Source organism: Schistocerca gregaria, chromosome 2 (assembly GCF_023897955.1).
Source record: "Schistocerca gregaria isolate iqSchGreg1 chromosome 2, iqSchGreg1.2, whole genome shotgun sequence".
NCBI classification, from domain to species: Eukaryota; Metazoa; Arthropoda; class Insecta; order Orthoptera; family Acrididae; genus Schistocerca; species Schistocerca gregaria.
Window position 1 is genome coordinate 886,054,122 of NC_064921.1, and position 17,167 is coordinate 886,071,288.

The 17,167-nt window shown below is 42.0% G+C and overlaps 1 protein-coding gene across 1 annotated transcript in view; it reads right to left on the minus strand.

Annotated features, from left to right (window-relative positions):
* LOC126335313 (EF-hand domain-containing protein D2 homolog) overlaps positions 1–12,360 on the minus strand; it is a 262,639-nt gene extending 250,279 nt beyond the window's left edge. Inside the window, exon 1 of the mRNA XM_049998460.1 lies at positions 12,073–12,360. Within this exon, the coding sequence (XP_049854417.1) occupies positions 12,073–12,245 (173 nt within the window). The 5' untranslated portion in view covers positions 12,246–12,360. The remainder of the gene's footprint in view (positions 1–12,072) is intronic.
* Between the last annotated feature and the right edge of the window lie 4,807 nt (positions 12,361–17,167).

Here is a 17,167-nt window from a genome sequence, read left to right on the forward strand (position 1 = left end):
GCTCATTAATTCCAGAGCGTGGAGGTGCACCGTCATGTTCGAACCATATCCGCTGCCGAACATGTAGTGGAACATTTTCCAGCGAGTGGAAAGGGATTCTTTCAAAGCTGACCAATCTTCCATTTCTACGGTTGTAGTACGGAAGTGCAAATGTTTTCTATATGCTGCAATCGCTATTGACGATTAAGATGCCAGATAACGTACCATTTACCAAACAAGAAACATACGCTTCAACCCAGGATCTAACCATCTACCTCCTGCACGCTAACCCAAAACTGTATCCACTGCACCAACCGTACAGCACAAATTATACGTGCTGACAGTGGCAGTTACCATACATGTGGTTGCAGTGTTGACATATTGGCACTCTAACGTCCTTTTTGTGCTAGATGCATTCGCCGGACGAATTTTTGTGAGACTTTTTTGTCTCTGGCATGTGAGGAGTCACGCTGCGAAGGCCGAGTGCGCGAATTTTGCCTCACCCTGTATATTGTGGATGGAGGTGAAATACTATTTACAACGCAACGGAACCTTATACGTCAATGCCTGCAGGATGCGTTTAGTCTGAAGAAGATAGCTGGTTCTCGAAACCGGTAACAGCATTGCGAAATGTTCATTTGATTGTGTCGTCAAAATATACAAAAAATGAAAGACCCCTTTAAACCAGCATATCTGGCTATGGAAGCCACAAGATAATTCTAATGCTTCTCATCTCAGTTGAGGAATAATTCAGTAGCTGATACCTGGTGTCACAAGTGGTGCGATGTACGATCACTAGTTGGTATTGAGAGTACGCATTTCATGAGAAATTGCCTCAAATAATTTTGAAATCTGATTGGCTGCTGTGACAGAAGAAGGGATTACCTCGGTCTAGGGCGCCAAAACTCCCGTTTTCATTAACTAATTATTAACGAAGTACAACTCAGTTTTCGTTTATAATCTTAACTCGAAACCTCTGAACAACAAACTACTCCCACACAAAAACCATTTTAATATCAATTTTCAAGACTATTTTAATAACGTGTACGAGGCGGCGCTGAAAAAGGTCTTCGATTGTTTAAATGTGAAGACTCCCAAGTTTTTTAAATAAAGAACTTTGTTAACATTCTTTATCTTTATTCTTAGTGTCTACATTTTTTTCTCAACATAGTAACCCCGGAGACGAACACATTTCTCCCAACGAGAGATCAGTTTAGTTGATACCGCCACTGTAGTGTCTGACATTGTTGACAGAGCCACTACATCTTCTCTGCTTGCGCCGCCTCATCACATGAAAGTGTAGTTCTCGAAGGTGTTCTTTAAGGTTTAGAAATGATGAAAGTCAGGGGGAGGGGGCAAGGGGGGGGGGGGGCAAGTCGGGACTGTTTGGAGGGTGATTGATGACAGTAAGCTCAAGGCGTCGGATTGTTGCACATGTCGTGGGGCTCGTGCGTGGTCCGGGGTTATGCTGAAGGAGACTGCGTTCCATGTGTGGACGAACTCTTCGACTTCAAAAATCTATTACTGCACGCTGGTTCTAACGCACCAACGTAGCTCCGTTACTCACCGCCATTTTACATGCTACAATGTAGAGACCTCCAGTGGCAGAGGGCTGTGGATAGGCAGACATGAAGAGCGAAGCAGCAGAATGTCAATAAAGTTTTTATTTAAAAATCTTTAAGATTTCTCATATAAAATTCTCGTACAAGTGAACCACTTCGTGTGTCCGGCTTAGCGCCGAATGGCCACCTACCGATGCGATTCGTGCTATCCACTTCAGGTCTGAGGTTACGCGCTTGACATTTCAGTTATGAGCAGAAGGGCCGAACAGTACATAGGAATGGATTTAAATGCGGATAGAAAATCGCGGCTCTGTGAGCAAAGCGAATGTAATTGAGTTTAGGATGTGTAATTTAATGTACAACAATTTCTGATATGTTTATTTGTGTGAAGGTTTATTTATGAATATGGATGATAAGTTACTGTGTGTGAGAGTTCAGTAGAGGTGCGTTTGTTACAATACAATTCCTGAAATAAGTTTTCGGCTTTACATGAAGTGAAATTACACGGCGATCGCGTCCAAAGAAACTGACGATTTTCATTTTCGTAGCAGTGAGACGTGGGGGGTACATAATGAGTTCCATTACAGCGTCACAGCAATAGGAGCTAACTTAACGATCTATGTGAGTGCTTCCTCTATACTAGGACGAGGTCGCTATTCGAAGCCGCCACGTTCGTGGACAGTTTCGGAATTTCCGTGTTTTGCTTTGATGCGACAACACACGTCTCTACTCCAGAACAAAGGGAGGCACTTAGTACCATTTGTGGTAACACCGAAAGGATCCACACGCGCACGCGCTCTGATGATTCACTTACGCCATACTCAGTCGAGAGATTGTATTTTAACATACCAACGTTTCAACGAAGAAACGCCTTTAGACAACAATGTCGTACCGCGTGGAAGGGGATTATTGTGGGCAGAGGAAGGAAACAGCCGGCCGCGGTGGTCTAGCGGTTAGGCGTGCAGTCCGGAACCGCGCGACAGCTACGGTCGCAGGTTCTAATCCTGCCACTGGCATGGATGTGTGTGATGTCCTTAGGTTAGTTAGGTTTAAGTAGTTCTAAGTTCTAGGGGACTGATGACCACAGCAGTTAAGTCCCATAGTGCTCAGAGCCATTTGAACCATTTTTTTGGAAGGAAACAAACAACGAAGTTGAGTAATCCCTGGGATCTTCCAGTCAGAAATACGATACAGATCTCTTGTACTTAATTCGACAAGGAGCGAGGAAAAAAGTATGTGCCTCTGTATGCGCTCGGATCTTCCTTATCTTATCCTCAAGCCCCCTATGCCATACGTACGATGGGTGCGACAGATGTGTCTCACTGGTTTCCTGTTCTCTAAATTATCCCTACAGTATTTCGTGAGAATAATTTCGCTTTTCTGCCAAAGATTCCCATGTAAGTGTAGGCGATTCTGTTTACAGATGCAAAGTGTTTTCCGTAGAACTCTTCCGCAACAAATCTAACCTTTTTCGCCTTTCTCACAACAGATATTACGTGTTCGCCATTATTTCCTAACACTACCATTCGTCGAAGAACGTGTTAACGTTCGAGCTCAAAACACGCTCTAATCACGATCCGGTTTGCATGTTTGTTATGTGCGTGTTTCACCAAAGCGTACAACCCACTGCAGAATGAAAGACGCTCCGTCGTACATTTTCCAGCGGTCGCATAGGAATATCGAGAACATTGCAGTAATTACACAAGGTACACAAACACACACCACTATCTGCCGCGTTCTATTTGCGATTGTAATAAGCGGCATACATCGGCCTTTTCTCGACAGTGACTGGCTGAATACGAACGGAGGCCACAATGACAGTAGCGAGTCTAATGGTTACGTCGTGAGAACGAGCAGGCCTTGGTGGAACGAGGCAAGACTGCTATTACGTTCTCAGATCCCACGTAGGATACTCGAGCGAGCATTTTTATTCCTACCACCACAGGTGTACTGCGCATTCGAAGTGCAAAGAGACCTGATTTGAGGAGCACTATTCAGGCTCTGAGTTAAGATTCGTCCAATGTTGTATACTCCACACCGCAGTCCCTGTGAACGTACCTTGGCAGGGCTTTCTGCCAGCAGCTAGTAGTATGTCGACGCACCCTCAACAAAACAAGTTTTCGTTTTCTGTATAATCTTTATAAACCAACTTGCGCAGATTTTTCATAGTACAACGCAAATTTGTCTACAAAACAGAACTAACTGCAAATAGAAATGCAGTAAACAAGTTCGGCATAATGTGGCGTCACACGAGCTGCAGTTTCCGCGATACGTAAAAAGGTACAAACCGCTCTCGGTATTCATGCCAAGCCAAATTAAAAATTTCTACGATCTCTTCCATACCGCTCTTTCTTTTCATCTTATATGTGGTTCTACACTCAACTGGCCTCTAACTAGCTTACCACAGACAAGTGCCGGCCGCGGTGGTCTCGCGGTTAAGGCGCTCAGTCCGGAACCGCGTGACTGCTACGGTCGCAGGTTCGAATCCTGCCTGGGGCATGGATGTGTGTGATGTCCTTAGGTTACTTATAGTTCTAAGTTCTAGGGGACTGATGACCACAGATGTTAAGTCCCATAGTGCTCAGAGCCATTTGAACCATTTGAACAGACAAGTCCCTCACCCAATGTTGCACGATAACATCACACACACACACACACACACACACACACACACACACACACACACACAGAATTTTAAATTAAATTGCGTAAGTTGTTTTCTATTCAGATGGCTCGATCTGCAACAGTTCGAGGAAACACACACTAACTGAAGGAGGAACGTAGGAAGATAATGTAAAGTCGCGTCGATATCGAAGCCATTATAGACAAGGTATAATTTGGGAAAGAGGAATGAAATTGGCCATGCCCTGTCAAAGGAATCACTCCGTTATCAATGTTTAGCGATTTTGGAAAATCAAGGAAAATCTAAACCTGAATGATCGGACGGGGATTTGAAGCGATGTCCTTTTGAAAGTAATTCCAGTGACTTAGCATTGATTCACCGTGCTCCGTTTAGCAGTCTCTGTAGTTACATCAAGGAGAATGTGGTCATATACAGGGTGGTCCATTGATCGTGACAGGGCCAAATATTTCAGGACATAAGCGTCAAACGAAGAAACTACAAAGAACGAAACTCGTCTAGCTTGAAGAGCGAAACCAGAGGGCGCAGCCATAGGTCAAACGGACATCAACTGCGTTTAAAAAAAATTGGAAACTTCATTTTTTATTACATATTCGCGTAGTACGTAGAGAAATATGAATGTTTTAGTTGGACCACTTTTTTCGCTTTGTAATAGATGGCGATGTAATATCACAAACATAAGGCTCACAATTTTAGACGAACAGTTGGTAATAGGTAGTTTCTTAAATTAAAACACACAACATAGGTACGTCTGAACATTTTATTTCGGTTGTTCCAATGTAATACATGTACCTTTTTGAACTTATCACTTCTGAGAACGCATGCTGTTACAGCGTGATTACCTGTAAATACCACATTAATGCAATAAATGCTCAAAATGATGTCCGTCAACCTCAATGCATTTGGTAATACGTGTAACGACATTCCTCTTAACAGCGAGTAGAACGCCTTCCGTAATGTTCGCACATGAATTGACAATGCGCTGTCGCATGTTGTCAGTGGATCAGGGTAGCAAATATCCTTCAACTTTCCCCACAGAAAGAAACCCGGGGACGTCAGATGCGGTGAACGAGCGAGCCAAGGTATGGTGCTTCGACGACCAATCCACCTGTCATGGAATATGCTATTCAAAACCGCTTCAACCGTTGGGCGTTTTGATCACAATAGCCACACATCAACACGATATCGACCTTTTCCGCAATTGGTAAACGGTCCATTTTAACACTGGTAATGTATCACGAAGCAAATACCGTCCGCACTGGGAATGTTACGTGATACCACATACTTTTACGTTGTTACTGTTACAGCGCCATCTATCACAAAGCGAAATATGTAATCCTACTGAAACATTAATATTTCTTTACGTACTACACGAATATGTAAAAAAAATGGGGGTCCTATTAAAAAAAAATGCAGTTGATATCCGTTTGACCTATGGCAGCGTCATCTAGCGGGCCAACCATAGCGCCATCTGGTTTCCCCCTTCAAGCAAGACAAGTTTCGTTTTTGTAGTTTTTTCGTTTGACGCTTATTTCTTGAGATATTTGGCCCGGTCACCATCAATGGACCACCCTGTATATGACTGCTCCTGTATTTTACTAACAAAGGTTTCCCGTAATGTACATGTTAGGATGAGCCGATTCAAACAAGAAGTCATGACGAGAGTGAAGAATCTCACCTGAATTTGTCGTTATCTAAAGCGCAGAACACTTGTCTGCGCGCAGTCTTCTTCCGGAAGTGCAAATTAAGTAATTCGCGTCGGAGGATTGGTGGACCCTTCTTCGATTTTTCTGATTGTGTTGCTGTGCTCGCCCCAGCTTAGCATCAGTTTCGCCCTATCACACTTAAGGAACTTGGTTGGTTGGTTGTTTGAGGTTTAAGGGACCAAACAGCAAGGTCATCAGTCCCTTGTTTCAAATATGGTCCATTCCGCTAATGGGACATCTCAGGAAAGTCAGAACAAAAAAAAGGGAAAAGCTAAAAACGTAAAAAGGCAGTCATGTTGTCAATGGTAAAAACAAAATGAGGGAAGTCAGCAAGAGAACGAACCCAACGCTATGCTGAAGCAGCATAGGCAAGACCATCTGTGACTTAAAAGGTGCAACCGCTAGAATGTAGAAGTACGTATGGGAAAAGGAGACTAACCAATCCTTAAGAAAGGGGTGAAAACAGAGTAAAAGGGGAAGAAAAGAGGGTCTCGGTCAGAGAGGTGAATCGGGAATCTCCGAACACGGCTTACAGTGGGAGACACCCAAACACTCACCGCCCTGCCCCAACACCAGAGAGAGATTAGAAACCTTAAAACTGAGAATAAAAATCACTTTCCCGGAGGAAACCGAGAACCAGGTCGACCATCTGGGAATCGTCAGCCAACATCAAAGGTAAAGTGTGGGGGAGTCTGTACTTAGGACGCAGAGCCAAAAGAAGGGGGCAGTCAACCAAAATGTGGACGACTGACTGGAAGGCACCACAACCACAAAGTGGGGGTGGCTCATCGCGCAAAAGAAAACCATGGGTCAGCCTGGTATAGCTAATGCGGAGACGACAGAGTGTGATAGAGACCTTTCGGGAGAGGCGAAAGGAAGAACGCCACGGGCCTGGTGTCACCTTAACCGCATGAAGTTTATTAGACAGGGGAGTAGCCTCCCAAGAATTGGCCCATGACTGTGCGAAGTGGGATTTGATGTGAAGCCGTAAATCCGCTGCAGGAGGGGTTACAGAAAACGGGGGGTAAGTGACTGTTCCCCCAGTCAAACGATCAGCGAGCTCATTACCCGGGACTTAAGGAACTGATGCTTACAGCTATTTCTACTGACACCAGATGTCTATCGGTATCCCTCTGTATATACGAACTTCCTTAATTTTTTCGTTTGTGATCATTGTACTACACATACAGGAATCGGCTAAAGTATGGAAATACCGCGAGAAATGCATGTTTACGGGGATTTGGAATGCCCAATCCCGAGAATGTTCCCTGTAGCCATTGACATGCAACTTTTACAGGACATTAAACTGTATTTTCTGAATCTACTTAACTACAATAATTACATTTCAGCCACTGCTTTCGGAAATACAGTTTTTAATTACGCAGTTAAATTGTGTACTTTTTTGTACGTTATTCCAAATAATTTTAATTATACGTAACATTATATTCTTCTTTTAGTTCAGTAGATTCAGGATATGTAATTACTCCCTGAAAATTTGAATACTCTACTCTAAGGGGTTTCTGAAATTTAGGGAAAAATGCAACAGGAAATGTAAATTTTCAGGCACGCCTTCTAAAGTTTCAGAAGACTGACTCAACATATGCTTTTTTGTTTTTAGTCACTCAGAAGCAACCTGCATCATACTGTATATCATCCTCTTGACCTTTTACAAAGTTTTTTCTTCTTTTCTTCTTTCTGGACTCTTCAGTGCTCCATACTCTGCTTTATCAATGCGAATCTTGTCCATCCGTTCAAGTTCTCGGATGCAGTTTGCTCCAGCATTAATTCCCATATGTTGTAGCGCTTTCACTCTACCAATGTTGCCATAATTAAAAGCAATAACAGCATCAGTGACTCCCCACTTTGGTGTCTTCATTCCAACAAAAACAATTTTTTGGTAAGCGAGTCCATATAAGGTTATTGAACGACTTATTGGAATTTTGAGTCTGACCCTGCAGTCACCTTCAGTAATTCAGGATTTGCCAGGTCTCTGTAAACACGATTTATGATATCCATGACTGCTGCTGGGATCGAATGCTTATGGCTGTATGAACTGTGGTGATTATGATGATTATGATTATTATGATGATGATTATGATTATGATGATGATTATGATTATTATGATGATTATGATTATTATGATGATTATGATTATTATGATGATTATGATTATTATGATGATTATGATTATTATGATGATTATGATTATTATGATGATTATGATTATTATGATGATTATGATTATTATGATGATGATTATTATTATGATGATGATTATTATTATGATGATGATTATTATTATGATGATGATTATTATTATGATGATGATTATTATTATGATGATGATTATTATTATGATGATTATTATTATGATTATTATTATGATTGGTTTGTGGGGCCCTCAACTGTACAGTTATCAGCGTATGTACAAATTTCGAACCTGTGCTCAGCCCAATCTCGCCACTTTCATGATGATGAAATGAGGACAACACAAACACCCAGTCATCTCGAGGCAGGTGAAAATCACTGACCCCGCCGGGAATCGAAACCGGGACCCAGGACGGCAGCTGCAAAAGTCATTTCAAAACTCAATGTCTTACCCATGAACTCTGTCAGCACCAAAACAGGAGGGGGTCTCCATAAGCAGGGAATCGCAGGAATGCTAAAACCGCGCATCAGTGGTGCAGCATGCCCACGGAAACTTGGTGTCTAAGCCATAAAATCTGAACTACGGATTAATGGAATATAGTCATTTGGTCGGATAAGTTTTGTTTCACAATTCCGGCCAGTTTTACTTCCCAAAAGCTAAAACTGACAGGGGTTCGGTGATGATTTTGGGAGCCATATTGTGATAACCCTGTAAGGCAGTATTCCTGCCAAGGTTTATGTGCCTATTTTGGCTGATGAAGTGCATCCCAGTGCACAACGTTTGTTCCCCAATGGTGATGCGTTTCAAGACGACATTGCCCCTGTTCAAACAGCTCGCACGAGCATGAATTGTTGAATCTTCGCTAGCCACAGCCACCAGATCATAATATTATGGAGCCTTTGTTGTCTAATTTGGAGAGCAGGAGCGTGATCGTTATCCTTGAAAACAATACAGAAGCTGTACTTATCCACGCCGAGATGACAAAGCAGTTTTGGGTCTGATGGTTTTCCTATGCTATTAGGCATGGTAATATGTTGTATTTTGGCGTTTCCATATTTCTTTTGTCCGAGCCCTGTGTACTGGATGAAGTAATATGTTTCGCGACTTAGTTTCGAATATGGGCGCTCTGTATGACTAGTAGCAAACATTTGGCACTCACAGGGGAAGGCCTGAGACACGCTTCGGCTCAAATTTGGCAGGTCCCTTGTGTACAACCTAAAACGAAGATATTTTGGGTCAACACCCCCGCAATTTTGAGAAAATCACCTCTAAAGGTTATGACCAGCAATCGACTCAAAATTGGAGGGATCGATAAATAATTGTACATAGAGAATTTATCCTCATCAGGTATGGGGTCCGCAAACGGAAAATTTTCCAGAAATCGGGGAAAGAAACTTTTACAACTGCCGCTTCTGTACCCACACGGTAAAAACCTTTCGCCGACAGCGCCGATAGCGCAACGGCCAAGGTAACTGGCTGGGACTCTGAGAACCCGGGTTCGAATCTCGAAGAAAGGTAGCGGATGTTATCCTTTTCGTTTGTATTTTTCCATATCTCAATTAATAGGGTTAGGAGTGTTAATAAGGTAAGTAAATCAATAAGAAATGACGATAATACTTACCTTATTAACCCTCCTCTCCCTATTAATTGAGATATGGAAAAATATGAACGAAAAGCATAACATCCCCTACCTTTTTTCGATATTCGAACCCGGGTTCTCAGAGCCCCAGCCAGTTACCTTGGCCGTTGCGCTATCGGCGAAAGGCTTTTACCGTGTGGGTACAGAAGCGGCAGTTGTAAAAGTTTCTTTCCTCGATTTCTGGAAAATTTTGCGTTTGCGGACCCCATACCTGATGAGGAAAAATTCTCTTTTTACAATTATTTATCGATCCCTCCAATTTTGAGTCGATTGCTCGTCATAACCTTTAGGGGTGATTTTTCTCAAAATTGCGGGCGTGTTGACCCAAAATATCTTCGTTTTAGGTTGTACACAAGCGATCTGCCAAATTTGAGCCGAATCGGTTGGCCGTGTCTCAGTCCTTCCCCTTGTCAGTAATAAGTCTAGACGAGCATGTATCAAAATTTTGCCATCGCAAGTGATTTTTCCAATTTATTATTTAACACATAAGCTTCGATTTTCTTGCTGACTTTTAAGTCTTGTCCCTTACGTTTTGAAACTATTGTGCACGTTAGCACTGTCTGTACGACAGCTGGTACTAAAGTATGATTGATAGCGGCTTTTGAAGCAGCTTAACATGAACTTAAAACCTCACAAAAAGGGTCAACAAATGCTGCTGGTAGAACGTTCGTTTACATTTTTTTCTCTGATTTCGTACGATCATTAAAAGCAAATCTACCTGGTCGTGTAACGAGTCACTAAATATGTAGTTAAAAAATGTTACATGAAATAAAAATGATAATTTGCTGACTAATGTTCATTGGGTAAATGCCGTGCTTCTCTTTGAGAGTGTCCATATTTTTAAGTACAAACCACAAGGTGAATGTTCCGACACGAGAATTAAAATTCCGATGTTCTTGAATAGTAACCCACTAAGTCAGCGAACTAACAAAGTAAAGCTTCCCAAAAACATACATTCCAAGATTTGTATATCCCACTAAATATCTTGGTGTAAGATACCAGAATACGAAAATAAACAAATGTAAACACTATCGCACTTACATTTCAGCGATAGTGCTGATAACTCTGATGAGAGCAGCGCTCAATTTTCTTAATGCCGGGAATGTAATACTCTCTGATAAGATTTCCACTTACCTCCAGGCCTAGTAATTTAAAATGTCACATCACTGATTATCTCATTTTATGACGAAATGTCGCTTTTGAGAGTAGTGTGTCAAACTGTTTTCAACTGTATTTTGCTGTCGTTAAGTCGACTTTTAATCGGATAAATCAAGCAATTATCTACGGCCCTAGTTGCTGAAACATTCACATTACCTTCCACATCTGTGTCAAAGTAGTTTGAATCATGGGTAATATTTGGAAGATAACTGTCGCTCGATGTTGTCATCTTAAACCTGTCTTCGCTGTTTCGTAGGTCATTGCATTGTCCATCAAATCCGACACCTGGCCCAATATTGTCGGCGCAAACATTTCATTGCCATTGCATATTCTTTACTATAGGAAGGAAACTCAAACTACAAATTTGCTATGCATTTCAGACAGAGTATAGCTTCAAACGATCTGACAAAAGATTCAATGTGATTTAAATTAATGTAGCAGTTCCTCTCTGTGATGATTTTCGCTCGTCTGTGACTAATTGTTCACATTGTATACTGTGGGAATGAATACGAAAAAATCTATGTATCGTCAACCTTAGTTAGGCATACACGCAGTATTTCAGAAATCAATACAGAATCTTACCAACTACCGCATTGTGTGTTAGTATAAACCCAACGCGGTACTGTACTTGTAAGAAACGTCAAATTATTTCACACCCCTCTTGCAGCCTTCTTTACACTAACAGAAACAGCGCAATGCGTTTACGAACTCGTCGCTATTTGTATAACAGATAAGCCAACGAGTGCTCTCAGGACACCACGGAGTTTACCTCGTTCCTGTCGGCATCTGCCACGCCCCCTAAACAGGAGCCAGACAGATGCCGTTGCCATGGCTACGGCCTTCTACCAAGGACACTTTCTTCCCGCACAACACGTAACATTGAGGGTGTCAACGCGCAAGCTTTGTTTTCATCAGCTCACTTGTTGTCTGTCAACTATACGCATTTAAAAGTAAGCATGCTCGCAGGAAACAGTGCTCAGAGAACTCTCTCTCATGAGATTTAACAATTTACAGAAATGCCGATAAGATGTAAAGGAGGCGGTCTCTCCTGTGCTTTGGCGCTGGCGATTACATGTAAACATACGGACATGACATGTCTGTAATCTCGTTCTAAGCTCTCTTTCTCGATGAAGTGTTCTTTGTCGAGATTTCCATGCAAAGCGACAGCAATATTTTATCCAGAGGAGAACTTAGCTTTGAATGCAGCTCGAAATGCGACAGTAAGAGTTGTACTCACTTTCGGAAGGTCTGCTCGTATTCTTTGATCTGCTTCCTTGTGAACTCGTGGAACTCAGCGTAGACGCTGATCTTGGCGCGTTGTTGTGGGCTGACGGGCTTGCCCTCGTCGAGTGCCTCGTTGATGGCCTGTCTGCGAGACAGCACGGAGCTCAGTTCTGCGTCTGCGGACATGGTTGCTGTCGTTCTCTCGCCGGGGCGCGCGCAGGAGCTACTGTTGTCTGCCGTATGGCCAGCGTCGAACTGTCCGTGGAACTCAACTGCGCCGCGCAGTTGGCGCAGCCCGTCACTAGATGGCGGGCGTGTTCTGCTACGTTCCCTCTGTTGCCGCCAGAGTGAAGCAGCACAATGGCAACTAATTCTCTCGCGTTAATAGTAATAAATGCGGCGGGGTTTTCAAGAATATCCAAGTGTACGCACTTGCACAGTCTACGGATAAGTGTTAAGTGCGTTCCTGGGAGCAAATATAGTAGGCAGATCGATAATAATAATAAAATAAAAACAAATAGCTTTCAGTTACAAATCTCCATTTGTATTTCAATGCCCGTTGCATTTCGAGCCCTGGTGGCTCATCTACAGGTGATTTATCAGTCTACATCATTTTGCGAATTTGCAGTACTACTGGTCGGCGTAAGAATACGTAGGTATATTACAAAGTGGACATATGACTACAATTTTTTAGAAAACTAAGACAACAAGAAAAAAATAGTTACCGTAATGTTTCCAGCAGTGGCTACACGATTTTGAATCAGTGTAAAATATTTATGTACTTGTACAGGCTATCTCGTCTAACAGTACATTTGTAAACACAATTCAGAATAGTCCAAGAACATCCAAATGTAAAGATGTTACATTTCTAAATACATACAGGTATTATTTCTAAGATAATTCAAAGATTTTCTTTAGAAAAAAATTTGCTTTTTTGCTGCAAAACCTGGGGCTGTTAAACGCTGTTTGTTTATTTAACATGTTTTCGGGAAAAATTTCTTTGTGCAACATTATTTCTAAATTTCCTCGCACACCACGTTTTTTACCATGATTTTCTGTAAGGCGTACAGTTAAGCTGTTGTGGATACCTTGTGTCTATCAAGATAAATTTAGTTATCTATCGAGGATTTGTCGAAGTCTGAAAGCATCTTTGTGTTCTTTGTAACTTGTATGAAAAGTTCTTCTTCTTTGATCTATGTTGAATGCAGGGCAACTGCTGCACCATAATAAATATTTTCCACTGTGCTCTATTATAGGAGTGTGCAGGTTGATAAACGTCTTGCATTACCCAGCTCACTTCACAATAAAATAAAAGTACACGACAGCACATAAGACAAACCAGTTCATATATCTGTGATTGAAATTGGTTTGTTTTTAATTTGGTTAAAGTAATACTGGCACGGAAGCAAACTGACAGCAATGGGCAAAATTAAATAAAAAGAATTAGCCGTGCAAATTACAGTTCGAAAGTTTCTGTGGTTGACAGAAACAGGCACGGAGGGGAGGGTCTAGTCCCTCCCCCCTTCCTGCCCCAGCGGTGTAGCTTCCGTCACCCCCCCACCCCCCCACACAAACATTTGATACGCCACGGATGCTTAAGATTTTAATAACAGTAAAATAGGTCAAATGTTTTGATGAAATGAAAATGAAATGATCGTATGGCATTTGTTGGCCGGGATATCACCTTCGGGATTCGGCTGCCGTATTGCACGTCTTTTTAGTTGACGCCTAATGACGCTAATTTGTTTAAATCAGTGGTTACTAAAGTCCTCTTACCTTCTTGGGGGGTGGGGGGGTGGGGGGTGGGGTTGGAGGGAACGGAAAAGAAATGATTTACAAAATATACAGGGCCACTATAAACGATATATTCGTTTTCAAAACTCTATATTTTCAAAAGTATTACATGTACAAATATGGTTGGTGCATGAAAAGAACCGCAAACTCACAAGGTTTTTATTTTGCAGTTTACGAATGTTCTGTGAATACGAATGTTTTTTGGCCAGACGACATACAGACAAGCAGTAGTCAAGTTCGTTCCCTGCCTTGCGTAACAACACCCTGTCAGTGGTCATCACAGCAATATTGATGCGTTCTCTGAGAGGTTCCAGTGATCTGGACAGTGAAGTATGTAAACACGATCCTTAATGTAGCTCCTAAAAGAAAAAGTCAACGGTCGTCATTTAGGTGCCCCGTCTTATTGGAAGATGAACATTCTTGGAATCAGCATTCATATGCGGAAACAAACAGCTGCAATATATCAAGATAAGGCATGGTCTTCTCACAAAAGAAAAATCACCCATACAGCTTCGTCTGTGACACTGGACAGAAAACATTAACTTTCGGTGAATCTCGTTCATGTGCCACAATTTTATGAGGATTTTCGATGCCCCACACTCTCACATTGGGGCGATTAACCTTTCCATATATATTGAATGTTGCCTCGTCGCTGAAAATCAGCTTCAAGTGTTTCTTGCATTGTGATGTAAAATTGAAGGTGCCGGCCATAATCTTCCGGTTTTAGCTATTGCACGTGCTGCAGACGGTACGGTTTGAAATGTAACCGCCATCTCAAAGTCTTCCACATAGTTTACTGTGGTATTCAGAGCTCCTGCTCTCGCGGACCGTTGATGTTTTTGGACAGTCTACATAACTTTACTCGCGCCCTCTTCGCTGTTGCATCTGACACATTTGGCCGACATGTACTTTTCTGCTTACGGAGGCAAACCAGTGGTTCTAAATTGTCACTACTGTTGCTCTGTTTGCATGAGAGCTCTATTCGATAATTCCTTCTGAACACGCTGCACTGTTGCAACATATAAGCATCTCACCTATTGCAACGCACAAAACTCTTCTGTTACTTTGTCGCCGTTTTGTCAAGGTACTGCACTCGTGACACCAACTAGTGGACACAATGCAAGCTCGATGAGTTTACCTTTTATTCATGCATCATATGTGCACATGTAATACTTCAAAAAACACAAAGCTTTGAAAACGATGGATGATTTACAGTGGTCATGTAATGTATTTACAAACTGCGAATACGATACCACAACAGCTATGCAATTTGTTGGAAACATGTTAAAATTTGTGAACCCGAATATCCCGCTTGTCGCGTGCAGTCACCTTAATATTTGTGAACCCGAATATCCCGCTTGTCGCGTGCAGTCACCTTAATATTTATGAACCCGAATGCCCCGCTTGTCGCGTGCAGTCACCATTTTTTATCCCTTTATGGTCTCATGTTGTTGCCTTTATTGGGGGCGGACGTACCATAACACCCACTTACGTTCATTGTTGATTGATCCACTCACTCATTTTTTTTTTTTTTTTCTAACCTTCTCACCGAACACTCTGAGCTACGGTGCCGGCGAACTTCAGCTATCCTAGCACATTCCCAGGAACGAGCCAAATCTCCATATGCCCTAGTGTTTGCCTCCCAATACAAATACATTTATAGTAGCCCCGTATAAAAATGCAGACAGTGCATGTGGAAAGGTTCCAAGGAGCTAAAACGATGTACAGGGTGATCCAGGATGAATGAGCAATATTTAGCGAAGCAAAAAGTTTAATAAACATAGGCTCTAAATGCATACCTTAAGAGCTATGAGCGCTTCTTCATCTTTGGCACTGTGAAACAAATCTCTTCTACTGCAAGCTCTTTGCCTTCCATATTTAGGGTAGTATGGACCAAATCAAGAAAAAAATGTTTAGTAAACATGAGCTCTAAAATGCGTTCCTTAAACGTTATGAGCACTTTTTCTATAGAAGATATTTGTTTCTCATTGCCGAAGCTGAACAAGTACTCATAAATATACGCACTTGAGACTCCGTGTTTAGTAGAGTATACTGGTGTTGCCGTCGTAGTCTTCTGTCCGATGACTGGTTTGATGCAGTTCTTTACGCTACTCTATCCTGTGTAAGCCTCTTCATATTCGAAAAACTGCTAGAATCTATAACCTATTGACTCTGCTTACTGTATTCATATCTTGATCTCCGTCTACAATTTCTATCCCCCACGCACACACAAGCTTCTCTCAAGTACTAAATTCGTGATATCCATTGACGTCTCAGCATGCATCCTATCAGCCGATCCCTTATTTTGGTCAAGTTATGCCACAAATTTCTTGTCTCTCCAGTTGTATTCAGTTGTTGTTGTTGTGGTCTTCAGTCCAGAGACTGGTTTGATGCAGCTCTCCATGCTACTCTATCCTGTGCAAGCTTCTTCATCTCCCAGTACCTACTGCAGCCTACATCCTTCTGAATCTGCTTAGTGTACTCGTCTCTTGGTCTCCCTCTACGGTTTTTACCGTCCAAGCTGCCCTCTAATACTAAATTGGTGATCCCATGATGCCTCAGAACGTCTCCTACCAACCGATCCCTCCTTCTAGTCAAGTTGTGACACAAACTCCTCTTCTCTCCAATTCTATTCAATACCTCCCCACTAGTTAAGTGATCTACCCATCTGATCTTCAGCATTCTTCTGTAGCGCCACATTTCGAAAGCTTCCTTCTCTTCTTGTCTAAACGATTTATCGTCCATGTTTCACTTCCATACATGGTTACACTCTATACAAATACTTTCAGACACGACTTCCTGACATTTAAATCAATGCTCAATGTTTACAAATTTCTCTTCTTCAGAAACACTTTCCTTGCCGTCATTAATTATTTTGCTCCCCAAATAGCAAAACTCATTTACTACTTTAAGTGTCTCATTTCCTAATCTAATTCCCTCAGCATCACCAGACTTAATTTGACTACATTCCATCATCCTCGTTTTGCTTTTGTTGATGTTGATCTTATATCCTCCTTTCAAGACACTGTCCATTCCGTTCAACTGCTCTTCCAAGTCCTTTGCTCCATCGATTTAAATTCCTACTCCGAATTTTTCTTTTGTTTCCATTACTGCTTGCTCGTTATACAGATTGAATAACATCGGGGATAGGCTACAATCCTGTCTCACTCCCTTCCCAACCATTGCTTCCTTCTTATGCCCCTCGACCCTTATAACTGCCATCTGCTTTCTATACAAATTGTAAATAGCCTTTCGCTCTCTGTATTTTAGCCCTGCCACCTTCAGAATTTGAAAGAGAGTATTCCGGTCAATAC